General features: G+C 38.5%; 2 protein-coding genes and 1 long non-coding RNA gene across 6 annotated transcripts in view; 1 reads left to right on the top strand and 2 right to left on the bottom strand.

Annotated features, from left to right (window-relative positions):
- FNIP1 (folliculin interacting protein 1) overlaps window positions 1-935 on the bottom strand; it is a 104,690-nt gene extending 103,755 nt beyond the window's left edge. For 2 of the 3 annotated variants that reach the window (XM_007420947.4, XM_007420949.4), the window contains exon 1: window positions 719-934. In XM_007420947.4, the coding sequence (XP_007421009.1) occupies window positions 719-813 (95 nt within the window). In that variant the 5' untranslated portion in view covers window positions 814-934. Of the gene's footprint in view, window positions 1-718 lie in introns of all 3 variants that reach the window. The other variant, XR_015794753.1, reaches the window with a different exon arrangement.
- On the top strand, window positions 443-13,830 carry LOC148216654 (uncharacterized). 2 transcript variants are annotated; one of them, XR_015794755.1, is made up of 5 exons: window positions 443-796; window positions 1,950-2,053; window positions 4,904-5,112; window positions 12,847-12,942; window positions 13,705-13,830. It is a non-coding gene; the product is annotated as an uncharacterized LOC148216654 (long non-coding RNA). The 2 variants fall into 2 exon arrangements; XR_015794754.1 differs by having other exon boundaries at window positions 1,950-2,058.
- The window catches only part of MEIKIN (meiotic kinetochore factor), a 25,303-nt gene continuing 14,248 nt past the window's right edge, over window positions 5,106-16,160 (bottom strand). The window contains exons 10-14 of the mRNA XM_088133739.1: window positions 15,896-15,990; window positions 10,318-10,476; window positions 8,829-8,948; window positions 7,178-7,301; window positions 5,106-6,602 (exon numbers count right to left, since the gene is read on the bottom strand). Coding sequence (XP_087989865.1) covers window positions 6,547-6,602; window positions 7,178-7,301; window positions 8,829-8,948; window positions 10,318-10,476; window positions 15,896-15,990 — 554 coding nt within the window. The 3' untranslated portion in view covers window positions 5,106-6,546. The remainder of the gene's footprint in view (window positions 6,603-7,177; window positions 7,302-8,828; window positions 8,949-10,317; window positions 10,477-15,895; window positions 15,991-16,160) is intronic.

Raw genomic sequence — 16,160 nt, 5'->3', positions numbered from 1 at the left:
GGAAACGAACTAGCCGCTGGGGAAGTGGAAGGAGGAAGAGATCAACCCGTCCCTTCTGATGGAGAGCGAGAATAGAAAACTTCAAAAGGCACCCGAAGCGGGACGGGGGTGGGGGGAGGCGGCGGCGGCGGCGGCAGAGAACGGATCCCTTTGGCTGTTTTTAGGCTTTGGCAACTGGCGGAAAGTGATGAAAACCGCGATTTGCGCAGCCTTGCATGCACGTGATGGCCCTGATTCTGAGGGGAAAAAAGAGCCCCACGTTTAGACGGCAAAGGAGGGGGGGGGGAAGTCACCCGGAGGAAGAACGAACGAACGAACGAAAGAAGCTCGCACAAAGTTTTGGCGCACAGCGAAGGCGCATATCCGTGCGATTTCCGCCGGAGAGGGAGACCGGCGATGCGGGCGCCAAGGCAGCGCAGAGCTTGCCAAGACAGAAATCCCGCGCGCCCCCGCCTCCTCCAGGCTTTTCGGGGAGCCGAGGTGGGCGGGAAGGCGCTGGAGGAGAAACCGGCCAGCCCAAGCCCCTCGGTCTGCCTCGGGGCCAAGGAGGGGGGCAGGATCAACAGCCCGGGCAGCCGTTGCTGGGGGGTGCGGTAGGAGGCGACCAAGCGGAGAGGAGCAGCCAACAGAGCGGAAACCAAGCCACGCTTCCCCCGCCCAAGACGAGCTGCGCGTCGGCTCCCGCTCGCCTTGCCCGGCTTTCGCCTTTCCTACCCACCTGAAGACACCCTCTTCCTTGAACTCCTTGCAGGGGGAAATCAAGCCGTTCTTTTTGTTGAAAAGCTTCTGCAACAAGGTGGGTGTGGGAGGCATTTTGGGAATGCGACGCTCCGTCCCGGCAGGGAACAGCCTGTGCAGCGATCGCCCTTCGCAGCTGGGCAGCCAGCTAGTTCCTCGAACCCGACTCCATTCGGTGTGACAGTCATATGACAAAAATTAATCACTTGCAGCAGCCGCGGCTGAAGAGAGCGGGAGGGCGCGGGGTGGGCGGGGCTCCGCACGGGCTCCCCGCCCTCCGATTGGCTGCGGAGCCCAGCCCACGTGGGGCAAAACCGTATGTCTGCTTGGCTCGGCGGAGCGGCAGCCCTGGGATGTTTTGGTGGTAGAGAAACCGGGGGAGGGGAGCGGGGACGCTTAATTCGGATTCCGCCGCCAATTTTAGCCCCGATTGGCTTAAGTTCATCCCGTTAAGCCCAAGGGAATTTTGCTTAACCGGGGCAAACTGAGCATCCGTGAGGAAGGAGCCACCGTTCCGCAAATCTAACAGCGATCTAGATCTCAAGAAGGCACGGAAGGCAAAAATGCTCCATGAACATAAATAATATCATTTTGAATCTATTCCTGCTAACTCCCTCCCACCCCTTTTTCTTTCTTTTTTTTGCTCTGCTTCAATTCTGTTGAGTTAGGAGATGTCTCTATTTATTTTGTTCTAAAACAATTTAAAAAGTCACAGGTCAAAAGTGACAAGAAGAAAAAGCATTTATGTTAACAAACGACTGAGACAGTTACATAGTGATTGTGCCAAGGTATTAATTGTAGATGTTATGAAAGTCATTTCCCCAAATCCTCTAGGTTACAAATTGCCAGGAAAAAAAAGCCAAGACGGGCAAAACCACCAGCAGTGTTCAACAAACCAGAGTTAAAATCCTAGCTTAACATTTATAGGCAATTGGAAAAACGTTCTCCCGAGTTACAGCCCATAAAAGTTAATTATATACTTTTACCTGCCTTTACTTCATATACCTTTACATATTTTTATTTATTTAGGTTTTCCCATTTGCTCTTCTTCCAGGAGGAACAGTCTCACTTCCTGGTTTTGAAACAAGGAGGGTATTTTGTCATTGTTGCTCCAAGTCTAAGAGGCCCGATGTTGACCTGGGAAGGGTGGCTTTAGTGGAGCTCAAAACATTTTGCCTAGACTTTAAGCCTATACACATCTTCTCCCCCAGCTACTCCTTGCAGGGCCCCAACTGCTAGCCATCCTTACCTTGAGGACCAAAGCCTACTGGATAGGTGATGAAAAAGACTGGAAGATTTCAGTACTGGTTGGCATGTAAGGTTGGTTTCATGATTTGGATGTTTTTCCAAGCATGTTATGTGAAAATTAGCATAAGTGGGAACAATGCTGTGTTCAATTGTCAGACTGAAAGAAAAGATGGAAGGTGACACAAATGCTTTGCAAGGAATCTTAAATGCAGTTTCAGGGAATCAAAAAGCCAAACGCTTTCATCCAATACTTTCACCCATACTTTGTGTATGTGCATGTGTCTTTGAGTCAGTATTGACTCAACCGCCTGGACAAGTCCCTGCAGTTTTCCTGGCAATATTTCAGAACTGGTTTGCCCTTGCCTCCTTCCCAGGGTTGAGAAAGAGTGACTGGCTCAAGGACACCCAGCTGGCTTCGTGCCTAAGGCGGGACTAGAACTCCCCGTCTCCAGCCTGGTGCCTTAACCACTGCACCACACTGGCACCCCCATATTTTGAGAGCCAAGGAAATGGTCATTCTAGGCCCAATAAATAGCAGCATTCAAAACTATACCACTATTCACTGTGTGGAAGCATCAGCTGAATACCAGACCAAAAGGAGGCTGAAAAGAAAGAAGTGCCAGGAAGGAGAATAGCCTGAAAAGAGAAAGTCCAAAATCACTGCTGGCATTAGGAAGTCAATCTGCAGTGACTGAAGAAAGGTTCTGATGGGGGGAAAAAGCAGAACCTTTGACGGCGTGATTCTAAACAGAGCCCACGTTCCCGCACAGTTGCTCCTTTTGCTCTGCTCGGAGTCTGCAGAAATCTCATATCCACTTGCTTGGGAACAGGTTAAAATGTTGCTTGGGAAAAGAAATTTGCCGAAAAACCTCTACCAAGTTAGGGAGGAAAAATTGGCCTGTACCTTTTCTCTTTCAACCCCATGTATAATTTTGTGATAGTAACTAAGCAAGTGTACACAAATTTCAAGTTTTTCTGTATTATATTTTAGTTATTGAAAGTTTTATTTATTTAGATTTAGTTTTACCGAATCTTTAGTTAATTTTTATAGAATCTTTTAAACTCTGCTTAACTGAATCTTTTACATCTACTTATATACTAATTCAGGATTAAAAATGGGGCATTAAGGTTATGTACTGATTAGCAGTCAAGAGCAAACTTAAATTGTAATGAGACGAAACATACTAAATATCATAAACATTGATAGTTTTTCAGGTTACATTCCTTGCTTTTTTAAAAAAATAAAAATGGCTCGCAACTTCATTGTTTTGAAACAGAATGTAATGAAATTTGCAGTTATAATAGCAAGGGGAGAGGAATCACAAATTTCACACAAACAGAATTTGTGCAAAGGGACTTGAGTGCCCATAAGAAATGATGAGGTCAGTCAAAAGTATAACAGAAGAACTTCTATACACTGTTTCCTACACCTGCGAAACATGGTCCTGTGAATATCCAAATTAGATGACCCAGAGTAAAGATGTGACAGTAGTCATACCAGTCACTAAATCTAATGCTTTTTGTCTACCACCCAAGGCTTAAATAAACAGAACGTTATGTGTCAGCAACTGAAGCACCATTTTTTGCACTGCTGAAAACCTGAGAAATAATTTGGAATCCCAGCTACTCTAATTCTAATCAAGAATTAGAACCAAGTAGTTGAGACCTCTCTTCTCTGTTCCATGATGGGATATCTGGCCTTAGTGACATTTACATGCTATCAAGAAAAAAAACATTTTTTCCCCCAGTACGGGACAAAGCAGAGGATGTCCAATTTCAATTGTGTGGAATTTCTATAAAGCCTGGATTAGATTGGCCTCAACCCTACTGGCCTTTTGTGAGGTCCTGAAGACATGGCTTTGCCACCAGGCTTGGAGATCCAACTGTGTAATAGAGTTTCTTCAATGGCTATATTGAATGTGGTTAAAGTTTTTGTAACCTGGTTGCTGATTATGTTTTATGATTTTTAATATGATTTTTAACATGGTCTTATGTGTTTTCTATTTGTTTTTATATTGTATTTACTGTTTCTTGATTGTTGTTTCTTGTTGTGAGCTACCCAGTCATATATATGAGATGGGTGGCTACAAAATTCAGGCAATAAATAAATGATAGTATAGGAGGGACAATTAAGACATGCAAAGAAGAGGGATTGCCTCTATGTCTGTTTCAACCAAAATTATTTCTCTTCAGAGGCTTCTGTGCGTTTCTGCTATTTGATAATCCCTAGACCAGTGTTTCTCAACCTTGGCAACTTTAAGATGCCATGGGTGGCTGGGGAATTTTGGGAGTTGAAGTCCACATATCTTAAAATTGCCAAGGTTGAGAAACACTAGACTAACAATACATGAGATTACGCAAGAGCCTATAAGACTGTGCCTGCTCTGCTTTGTAACATCTGCTTTAAATGGTTATCCCTGTCTGCAGGATGCAGTGGAATAATCCACCACTAACCTATAGTTTGGTCCTTAGTGAACCCAAGTTACCTGGAAAATAAAACTGAAGTACAGATTGAGAAATAGAATATCAACTCATGCATGAAAACAACTGGGCACAACTGTTCTCCAACTCCAGGGCCCATGGCATTCACACAGTACATTACATACTCTCTCAACATTAGGCGAGTCACAGCTAAATAGGTGAAATGGTCATATCACCATGTCTTGTGTGGTGAGCAATATGCAAATTCCAGCAAATGTCTAAAATCCAAGATTCAGTCATGCCTCTAAGTTACTCCTTGGTATGCAAGCATCAAATGGTGACTAGGCAAACATGAATCAGTCCTATGTTCAGTAACATGTTCCTCTAGAAATAAATGGTATTGTTTCCATTTAATTTTTCAACCAAGTCAAACTGAAGGACTACTTTTTATTATTCTACAGTAAGGGCTTTTGATAGGAATACATTCTCTCATTAGCAGGTTTGTGTCATGTAAGATGAAAATCTGGACTAGCACCATGAAGGACTACATCACACAGATTATTCCTGACTGGAATCAGAAGCTTGCTGGCTATGTTGCTGTGCTTATGTCAACACCACTGAAGGCATCCATTAGAGGTGAATCTTCATTGTAAGTGACCTTGGCCACATTAGATGTTTTGGAAAATAACATCAAGGAAAATCAGAGTGAGTATTAAGCTTCTCTTTCCACTGGTATAACCATCTGACAAAAGCAATGAGAGCCAGCAAAGATTTACTTTGTCTTGATTACTTTTTCATGGAATAGTATCAGCAAATTCATTCTCAAAAAAGGTTGTACAAAACCAAATTCAGGCATAACAAGGAACTCTGGTTAGTTTACAAAAGGCAGCAGCTGCTTCTGATCTCCTCATAACAACTTGAAGCTCCTTGCAGCCACCACCCTTAATTTTTTATAAATATGTTAGATACTTACAAATCAAAAAGTACATTAAACATTGTGACGCTGACAAAACTTTAGAGGACAGCTTTTAATGTACAAGGAAGAGATTGAGTAAAGCAGAATACAGGCTAGATTTGCTCAGCATACTGAATCACCAAGAAGCAAAATACATTTTAGCTTACTACATTGTGCAAACTCAACCTGATATGTTTAATTTTATAATTCAGTGTGTTAAGTTAGTCCAGAAAATTGGGTTAAGTAAACCATGGTAAACATGCCAGGAGAACACTGCCATGGAAGCTTCTTTATCAAAAGTAATAAACAAAAGAGTCCCTCTTTAGAGTCTAGCAGTAAAGATTAACATTCTGCCTTGAGGGAAATAAATTACTCCGCTAAAAAGAACTGCTCTAACAAAAATAATTTATTTTTTACATATTCATAGGACAAACGTATTAGATCTTCACATTTTAAATTATATTCAATATAGTTGAAATGAAAAGTAGAAGCAATTATCCTGAATTGGCTTAAATCCAAATACTTCAGTTTAGCTGAGTTTGGGCGATCAGGCTAATAACTCTGGCTGAGATGTATCAAGGATTACTATGTGTGTATATATATATATATAATATACAAAGATAAGTTAAATAAACCTGTACTTTTATAGTTTTATAATCTGTGAACAATATTTTTATCTACATGCATCCAGAAGTATATTTTCCCGCATAACTTTCTTTAAAACTATCATCAGGTTTCAAATTTACAAAATCCAGATATTTACTTCAATCATGCTCTGCCTTCCATTTTCTCAATTTCCTGTTTTTCCTTTTTTTTCTCTTTAACAACTCAACTAAATAAATGTTTTATATTGTCCTTAAGAACACTGTCAGTAATAAACCAAAGTAATTGTCATCAGAGAAATAATAAGTTTTCATATGCAAATCCAACAATCTCTTTCCTAGGTAACTGTTTTATATATTCTTCAATAAATATGCGATTCATAAGCATATAGAAAGTGTTATAGATAAATACTGGAAATCAGACATAACTACTCAAATATGTAAGACATGAAGACAGTATTAATATAATTCATTCCAACTGAATTTAATGCCCATGAATTATACCTACTGCTTATACTAGATACTGCAGGGGGATCCAGAAGGTACTCCACTTACTTTCTTCCTGTTTTGGTGAGAGTACAGCTAAAATGTACATCTATTATTACTACGAATCCGGTTTTCTGAGCTTGTAATAATATCTGAAATATAAATAATTTTGCATTGGAATGAACTCTCTGTTTCACCTTTTGGAGAAAATACATCAGTACTGCAGTTATTGAACTGGGGAGCAACGTTACAACTATAGAAGAGTCAGAACTGTCAGTGGAAATAGGTCTAAAAACATGACCAAAATGCAATGCCTTGTATAATAAGAAGCATAAAGCGGGGGGGGGGGGGAGTTCTTACAATATACTTTTTGATAACAGACAATATACATAACCTACATCTACATTAGATTAATTAATCAATGAAGCTAACTTTTAAAGTTAGAAATAACACTGATTAAGCTTGCTTTTTGTGTTAGAAATGGTTTGCTCCCAAAACTATTCTGCATGTTTATAGCCAAGAAATAATCTGAATTCATGAGCTAATCTATGCTCTTTTCCATTCACTTTTCAAGCAGTCTGCATTGTAGGTTCACACCAAGTCTGGAATTAAGTTCTGTAGCATTTATCCCAAACCATCAGAAACTATTTTCTGCGTACAGAATCTGAAACCATGTTAACCCTTAAGATATCTCATCATCATCATATTTTGTTTCTCTTCCTTTTACCTTCAGTTGCTTCTGATGAGAGAAACACTGTTTTTCTATTTGTTGGATGTTGGAGTACTTTCAGTGGTCTAAATCCTGGTGAAGCTTTAATAATAGAGCAGATTTCTGGTGGGCTATATAAACACTGAGTGAAATGGAAGAACATTACTCATTCATATAACATGGAATAGTTTTCAGAACATTAAATTTATGGGTAAGCATTGTATGTATAATCTTTGGGTTCTTGTGCTCACACTCCTCTGTCCTCTTCTAAAGTGGATATGAGGAGATCAAAACCACTTCCTTTCATTTTTAAACAAGCAGTTATGTCTTGTGAATATTCTAGTTAGTTTAAACTAGGAATGTGCAATCTCTTTCAGAGCAAAGGCTGTACTCAGATTCTGCATTTCCTGAACAAAAAAATAGGACAGATCAAAACAAAAACTAAATTTAATTTTAAAAATTAAGTATAGTTAATATTATTACCTCCCAAGTATCCAATAACTTCTCTCTTCCTACATATATAATAATTTCTCCAATTATTGGAAAAGTTTTGGGGGCACAGGTTGTATAGTCCAGTTTAAATGATGGTTTGCTAGGAAGCCAAATCAAATAATGCTTTGATCCTGACATCTTTGAATAAATTATAGCTTAAAATGAACATGGTTCCTTCAAGTTTGGATGTAATGATAATTCTGAAAGATCTCCATTTAAACCCTTGAGCCCATGCCAGAGGGAAAAGGGGAAGTACATAAACCAGAAGCTTGCTGTGATTACACAAGACTAATGCAGAGTTTTGACAATATGTCAGAAAGGAGCCATATAGAGCTGTCAACCTATTTGAACTCTCCTACGTGGATTCAGTATAAAACATACTTTCCTTCCCCTGATACAGCTTTGGAGGGAAAAGGATTCTACAAATTGGCAGCAAATTTGGCTATTAATTTTATAAGTGTTTTTACAATCCATTAGAGAAAAAAAAGTGACACTTGAAAATATGTATGTATTAAAACAAAAAAAACAGCCCAAATAAAGGAGGAAGGAGGGTAATATTAATAGTTGACTCAGAACATACAGGTAGTCCTCAATTTATGACCATCCATTTAACAACTGTTCAAAGTTGTTCAGTGGCACTGAAAAAAGTAACTTACGACTGGTCCGCACCCTTACAACTGTCACAGCATCTGTGCAGTTACATGATCAAATTTTGGGTGCTTGGCCACTGGCATGTATTTATGAAGATTGCAGCATCCCAGGGTCACGTGATCACCATTTGCGACCTTCCCGGGGGACTTCTGACAAGCAAAGTCAATGGGCAAAGCCTGATTCACTTAACCACCGTGTGATTTGCTTAACAACTGCAGTGATTCACTTAAGGACTGCAGCAAAAAAGGTCATAAAATCAGGCGTGACTCACTTAACAGCTGCATCACTTAGCAACAGAAGATCCGGTCCCAACTGTGGTCATAAGTTGAAGACTACCTGTATATCCTTCATCTAAAGTGTAAAACCAAAAGGAAATCAGGCTTAAGAATATATTGCATTTTCACATTTTGGAGACAGAGAATTTTGAAATCATTTGAAATCCTATCCCATTCTACCTTGATGTTTTAAACGCCAGAGCAATTTAATTTAATATTGAATCAGAAGAAAAGGTAAATAAACATATAACCTGATGAATGGTCCTTTGGGGAGATAGAGGAACAATCGCTTCTGAATTCACCTTTGGACTATTTTTGTATACCAAACAGTTGTCATGGACTGAGGCTTCATGCACAGACAACAAGTCTAACTGTACCAAAGAAAAATAAAAATGCAAGGGGTTATTCTTAATCCAGAGGGTGTATTTCTCAGGAAATTATTCCTTGACCTTCATTCTATATGTGTAGCTTGTCTGGACTATCAAGAAAAAACAGCCTTCCTTTTGTCAGAATACTGCTGTAATACATCATACAAAACTGTCTTCTCATAGACACCATTATGGCTCAAGATCAACAAAGTAATTTTTCACCAAGTAGATATTTGCATGATACTTTTGTGAACTGGACAAACTGGACAAACAAAAATATCTGGGAATCTCTAGATATAATTTTCAGTCTTAAGGTGCATCTCAGCTACTGATAATTCATAATGTACAGAAAGCAATCTTTTATTCACTTTTGGTTGAGTTTTTGTTAAAAGTCATGCAGATTAAAAACTCTTCGGTTGATAGTCATTTCATATCAATCCTTATTTCTCAAGCCTAAACTGTCAAGCAAGTATAGACAATTTTTGCCAGAAGTAACAATGCTCAAAGGATATTAATGCATTTGCAGTTTAAATTGGCTTATTTTAAAAAAAAACTTTACATTTATTTACTTATTAAGATCTGTTTTTCTGAAAATATTACTAAGTGGTACACTACAAAGAAACATTTACACTGTTATATATCAAATAAAATAGTGGTTATTTTAGCCAGAATGTCTGGTGCTATGAAGGGACTTTAACATAAAATTTCCAGGGGAGTTTGTAAAATAGGCACACAATAAAAACAAAACCTCATTTAGTAGCAAAGAAATAAAGATGTTTATTTATGTATTCAGTTAATACCCTGCCTTTGGACTCAATCAAATATTTAAGGTTAGAAACATGTTCTAGATAAGTGTCCTACTGTATCTGCAATATTATTATTTTCTGCAATAGAAAATATGTCAATATTCTGCAAGTTGGATCCCATTGATCAAAGAATTCCAGATTCATGTACCCACATGTAAAAGACCTAGATTTTTTGATAAGATGAATTTAGTATCTCTATATATATAAAATGGGGAAGCATGGAAAGCCAAATGAGCAAGCTTGCATTCACAAAACTGTGGAGGGGGCCTTGACCTTTGTATTCAGGGTTGAATAAGAAAGCCTTGACTGATTTTGAGGGTGCTCATCCCATTGAGTCTTTTTCCTGAAACAGATGGATAAAGGCATTCTCATTCTCAGTGTCAAGGTGCCAAATGACTCACAGCTGTCAATTTTCTGCTATTATGTCAGGATTTCTTACTGCAGGGTTCAACATGGTTTATATAGCTTCTTTTTTCCTTTCAATCATACATTCAACCTTCACCGTGGCCTTCAGGGGGTGGACCCAGGCAGTAGGTGAATCCAGGCAGGGGGTGAACCCAGCATACCATGTCAGCATCTGGTGGCTTGGATGCTACAATCCCACACATTTTCTTCAAATTGCTTTTTCTAGTTGAATGCAGTACATGAGGGGAGGAGAAAGAACATACATTTCCAAATTTTATTTTTTTTCTATACTTCCTTTTGACGGGTTGCTGATCCTCAGCCTATCATAAGAAATTTGTATCAGTATAAAATCAGCAGTAGTAAAAAAACATACTTACATTTAAAAAGCAATGTAAACAAAGCATTTTGCATATTTAATTTCATTTTCACAAACATAACAAATTACATGGTAGAGGTTACCTTTATTTATTTATTTATTTATTTATTTAAATTTATATGCTGCCCATCTCCCCCAGAGGATGACTCTGGATGGCTCACAATTAAAATCAAACATTAAAAACAGTAAAAATATAAATATCCATATTAAATTCGCTAAAAAATACTATATAAAAAGACTATACACATAAAAAGACTAAACAACTGCATGCATTCAAAATATTTTAAAGCTACTATTTAATGAAAATAATTATTAAAAAAAACATTTAAATGGGTTTTCTTATCTATAATTTATAAGCAATCTGAAATAACTGAGCAAAAGCAATTGTGTGAACCCGACTAAAGCTAAAACTACATTACAGTTTTTAAAAAGTATACTTTTTTTTCATCCAGCTTTTTTTTTCCCCTCAAAAGAATGAGGCCTGATTGGGGATGTACAGACGCTGTCCAACATGGTTGCTATTAGCAAGCGGAATTGATGGTGACAAGGGATAGCTTGGATAAGAATATGGTCTTGATGTATATGGTAAAACGCTGGCTGAAGAAAGCATAGCACTAACAGGAAAAAATGTTATTTACTGAACTTTGATGGAAATTATAATCCAAGGGCACAAGTGCAAACTGTGCTGCTAGTTCTTTTGCATCTTCTACAGTTGTGCAGAGTTTGCCTGGCATAAAATAACTCTGAGATCCATTTGCAACCATTGGAATAACAATCTTACATACCAGCAATTTTTTCCATCTTGATTTGTAGTTGAATACAAATAATATTCTGGAGCCACCCAATTATTTTTGTTGCAATAATAACATAACTGCATCACTGCAGAACTAAAATGACCAGATTTTAAAGAGTACATGCTAACTGGAGTATGTTTTGTTTCTGGGAAAAATGAGTAAGTACACCTTTCAATTTCAGGAGGACTTGGACTGTTCTGCCCATTAAGGCATATTGGAAGAGTTGCTGGCTTTGTTAGTGATTTCTGATGACCATCTTCTTTGTTTGTAAAAACTAAAAGATTTTCAGAACTGGGGCTAATTTGACCATTAATATGTTGTGTCCAAGTGCTTTCTTTGTTTATTGGCTTGACTAGTGCTACCTCAATGCTAGCACCATCAACCATCAATGCTAGCACCATACATTTATTTTCCCACTATTGTAAAGAACAGATGTTATGGAGAAAATAGATCTAACAAACAAAATGGAGACTGCTTCCTTTTTCCTCCAGTTTTTGGACATGACCAGGGTCAACCCACCTCTTCTCTTTGCCTACTCCTATCAGACCCAAACTGACCCTACCTGCCCCCAGCCAATCCCATCTAAACCAAAGAATAGAAGCCTCCTCACCCACTCACAGTATAGCCCAAGGGCAACCCTCTCAAGGAAACTGCAAACTAGAAACACCCAACCTTCCATCCTCAATCAGCCTGATGACCTCAACATTCCTTCTCCTTTAACCCTAACATTTCTATTGTTAGCCAAAGCAGCCTTTTCAGGAGAGGCAACTGAGCTGGAGAAGTCCACCCAGGTACACAGACAAGGACCTGCCTAGCTTCCCCAAAACTGTCCAGCAAATCAAATCCCAGGGATTTCCCGTCTTGTAGCCCTCAACTTCTATAAAAATTTTTGCTTTTCCATTGTTTGGAGTTCCTCTTTCTGGTAAAGCAGACACACAACAATCATTGCAATAAAGCTTGATTCTTCTCTTCAGCATTGCGCTCTGTACTTCTGAATTTTCCATGACAAGGAAAACTTCGTTTCCTTAAGATCCTCTAATAAGTCCATGAAAACAGAAGAGAAAGATGTATACTGTATAAAGGATTTCCTCCCTTATAAGCCTTGTCCCCATTTAGTGTCCAGTGGAATCATAACATCATGACAACTTCAATCGTCCCCTCTGATTACATGGTGTTGACCTCATCAGACCCCCAGCCAAACAGCCTTATGTAAAAATAGAAGTTTTTCCCCTAAATCTGACAGCATTTCATCTCAGTTCCAGTATGTGCAAAATTGGTAATTCTTTGCTGCTCCTTATCATGGAGGCAAGGTCTGGTAACCTGTTGTAAGTTTACCCAGAAATGGGTTTTAGGCAAGTATGGGCGGTGCAGGCATGCCTCTCTCCTTTGGTCACTATCTAGCTTCCACTGCAACCATTTCTGTCCCAGTTGCCATCTCAATTAGCCCATTTTTCGAGTTTCTTTTGTATCTATGACCTCCCACTCTCCACTTTTTTTAAAAAACCAACTTCTCTCCACAGATTTCCAGCCAGGCACAGGAGAACTGAAGAGAATCCTGCTATTTTATTCAAGAAAGAAGGGGCATATTTGTACAACTCTTCATTTGCACTAAAATGGTACTCCCAGTTTTCCTCCCTGCCAATGTCCCCAAAATAATGTGGGATGTCCAGCAGGCTTTTGCCACCTTCAATCCCTCTGCCCTCTCCCCAAATAAGAGAGTCCAGCAGCTAATCAGTTTTAGTCATCCAGCTCAACAGGTTGTACTTAGTGGCACAATCTTGGCAGGGTCTGTGTTCCTCCTCTCTTTGGGTATTTCTGCCTCAGTGTTTAGTTGTTACACCACACTTGGCTCTTGGATCATGTTAAAGGAGGAATGGCCTATTTATAAATTTCATACTTCAAGATTTCTATGGAACAATTGCCAGAAGATGATCAGCCAAACCATTAAAGACTTCAGTGTTATTCTCTGTTTATATGCTTGATCGTGTTCTGTTCCTTGAAAACATGGTAAGCATATAAAATAATCTCAGCAGAGAATATGACCAATCATAATACAAGACCCTAGCACATAAGCAAAAAATGGCTGTCAATCAACTAAGAAGTCATATAGAAACAAAATGAGGTGAGGGAGAGGCAAATATCATAAACACTAAAATACACTGACTCAAAATTCCTATCCAGACTGTTTAGTCACAGACAAAGTGCCCAGATTCCCCAGAGAGGAAGAGATTTCATATTTTGCAAAGAAATAATATAAGAACAACAATAGTGTATTACAAGCGTATGAAGAGAAAGGTTTGCTGCTGCTTTAAACCTACCGGAATTTTTATTTAATTGAATTACGATGTGGTATTCTAATTCTGCTATGGTTTTTCCAGTAGTAATGTATGGCTGTGAGAGCTGGACCATAAAGAAGGCTGAGCGCCGAAGAACTGATGCCTTTGAACTGTGGTTCTGGAGAAGACTCTTAAGAGTCCCCTGGACTGCTAGGAGGTCAAACCAGTCAATCTTAAAGGAAATCAACCCTGATTGCTCATTGGAAGGATTGATAATGAAGCTCAAGCTCAGATACTTTGGTCACCTAATGCGAAGAGAGGACTCTTTGGAAAAGACCCTGATGCTGGGAAAGATTGAAGGCAAAAAGAGAAGAGGACGGCAGAGGATGAGATGGTTAGATAGCATCACTGAGGCAATGAGCATGAAACTGAACGAACTCAGGGAGGCAGTGAAGAACAGGAAGGCCTGGCATGATATGGTTCATGGGGTCACGAAGAGTCGGACATGACTTAACGACTGAACAACAACAACAAATTCTAATTCCAGGGTTATTACAAACAGAATTATTTCTTCACTTGTCAAGATACTGTGGAACTCCTAGAGGATGCCTATTATTTCTTCTTATATTTAATGTGAAATTAAAACCATTTGACATTCTGGACGTAAAAGTGGCTGGAGCTGGACATAAATTGTATTATATGCTGATGATATAGTATGTGTTAAAGATAATTATTAATATCGTAAATCAAAATTTATCAATATAGTACATGAGTTTAGTGAATTGTCAAGTTAGTCAATTAATTTTATTTATGGAAATTGGTAGAAACTGGGGCTTTGCTTAGTATTTTAAATATATTGGAATAATTATCTTGAGAAATTACCATAAATGTAAATATATCAAATTGTTTATCTCAAATTAATATTGATAGAAACAGATGGTTCAAAATCCCAATGAGCTTATGGGGAAGTTAAACCTTATAAAAATGAATCTTACTTCAAGATGGATATATGCACTTAAGGGATTCCCATGTTCCCAAGGACTTTGTTTTCCAAAAATTCACCAGTGTTGGAGCTTCAATATTACTAGAACGAGTATGAAACTTTTTTTTAACAAGGTAAATGATTTTAGAATTAGTACTGAAATGACTATTCATATAAATTGTTCATTTGACACTGTAACAGAATCAAGACATAGATATTATTACTACTATTATTATTACTACTACTCATTGTTACAATATCACTAGAGTAATACTACATCTAAGTTGAAGCTGACCATACTTGCTTTATGAAACTACTGTATAGGCCTGGGGCACTAAGAACAAGTGGAAGTATGGAAAAGTTAACTCTTTTCTCACCTCTTGCTCAGCATCCTTTCTTACCAACAAATATTTTCTCATGTTTCCTGTGTTAACTCCAAAACTATATATAAGACTGGCTGGACATGTGAAAAACATGAGAAATATTATGGGCAAGAATTAGCAAACAGAGGACTGGTTAAATAATCCTTCCTTCTATCTATCACATTCCACTGAAAGTATTCTTCCATCACATACCATTAATGGGAAACATATTGGTGGGAAACCCTGCCCTTTATTCTACTCCTACCCTTGATTATTATGGTTGTAACATATTATATCCATAGCAGGGCACAGCATTTAATCAGTCTTGGCTGATCCTGAAAAAGCTAAACAGGGTCACATCTGGTTACAACTTCAGTGAGAGGCTACCAGGAAATCCTAGGGTTGTAGACTAGACTGGGAAGTCTGAAAAAAAAAATCTCAGGAGAAAAGAGCAAATCATTTCTGTAATCTTGCCAAGAAAGCTACATGGACAAATGCATGTAGTGACCAGGGGTCGAGCCCAGCTCAAGGGAGTGTTTATCTTTTTCATCTATTACAGTCCCCAGTTGAGTAACCTTTCCATGGTTCACACCAGCTTGATATTCCAAAGAGCTACGCAATGGTTTAGTATTTGGCCAGGAGCTATAGCTTACATTTGTCAAATGGGGATCATGTCCAGTTCTATCAATAAACACAGATGTGTTACTACTTGGTCTGGAAGGGGTGTTTTGTTATGGTTTTCATAACAGCCTGGCAACGAATAATTTAACACTTTAGCTGGAATTCTCACAATCATGACTCACTGTGATGAGTAAAGATACCCTCCTTAGAGTATATGAACAGTGGATTGTGGCAAAGAAGTTAAATACACGAATAACTACGCAGAGAGATAAAAGCAACCACACATTGACCAATTTACACGACAGCCTATGAGTATTAAAAACATTACCTTTTTTTTTTGTTCAGGAAGCAATAACGAAGCTCCAGAAGGCTGTGATTTACATATTTTTTCATTTGCAGACAAAATTTTGTATACCTGTTTCCCTGAAAAATTCAACAAAACATTATGTTTCAAGTCATCTGAACAAATTGGCCTATTATTTGCCAGCCTTAGGTTTGTGACTCAGAGGCTGATCAACAGCATCATGCGCTTATTCCCAATTTCAGAACATATAATTATCTCTTCAAACTATATATAGCTTACCCCATTTTAT

The sequence above is a fragment of the Python bivittatus genome, unplaced genomic scaffold (genome assembly GCF_059951505.1).
Source record: "Python bivittatus isolate LINGU-HERP-01145 unplaced genomic scaffold, Pbiv_v1 ctg000080_np1212, whole genome shotgun sequence".
Classification (NCBI taxonomy): Eukaryota; Metazoa; Chordata; class Lepidosauria; order Squamata; family Pythonidae; genus Python; species Python bivittatus.
The sequence above is the reverse complement of the archived record's forward strand: the minus strand, read 5'-3'. Positions and strand labels throughout refer to the sequence as shown.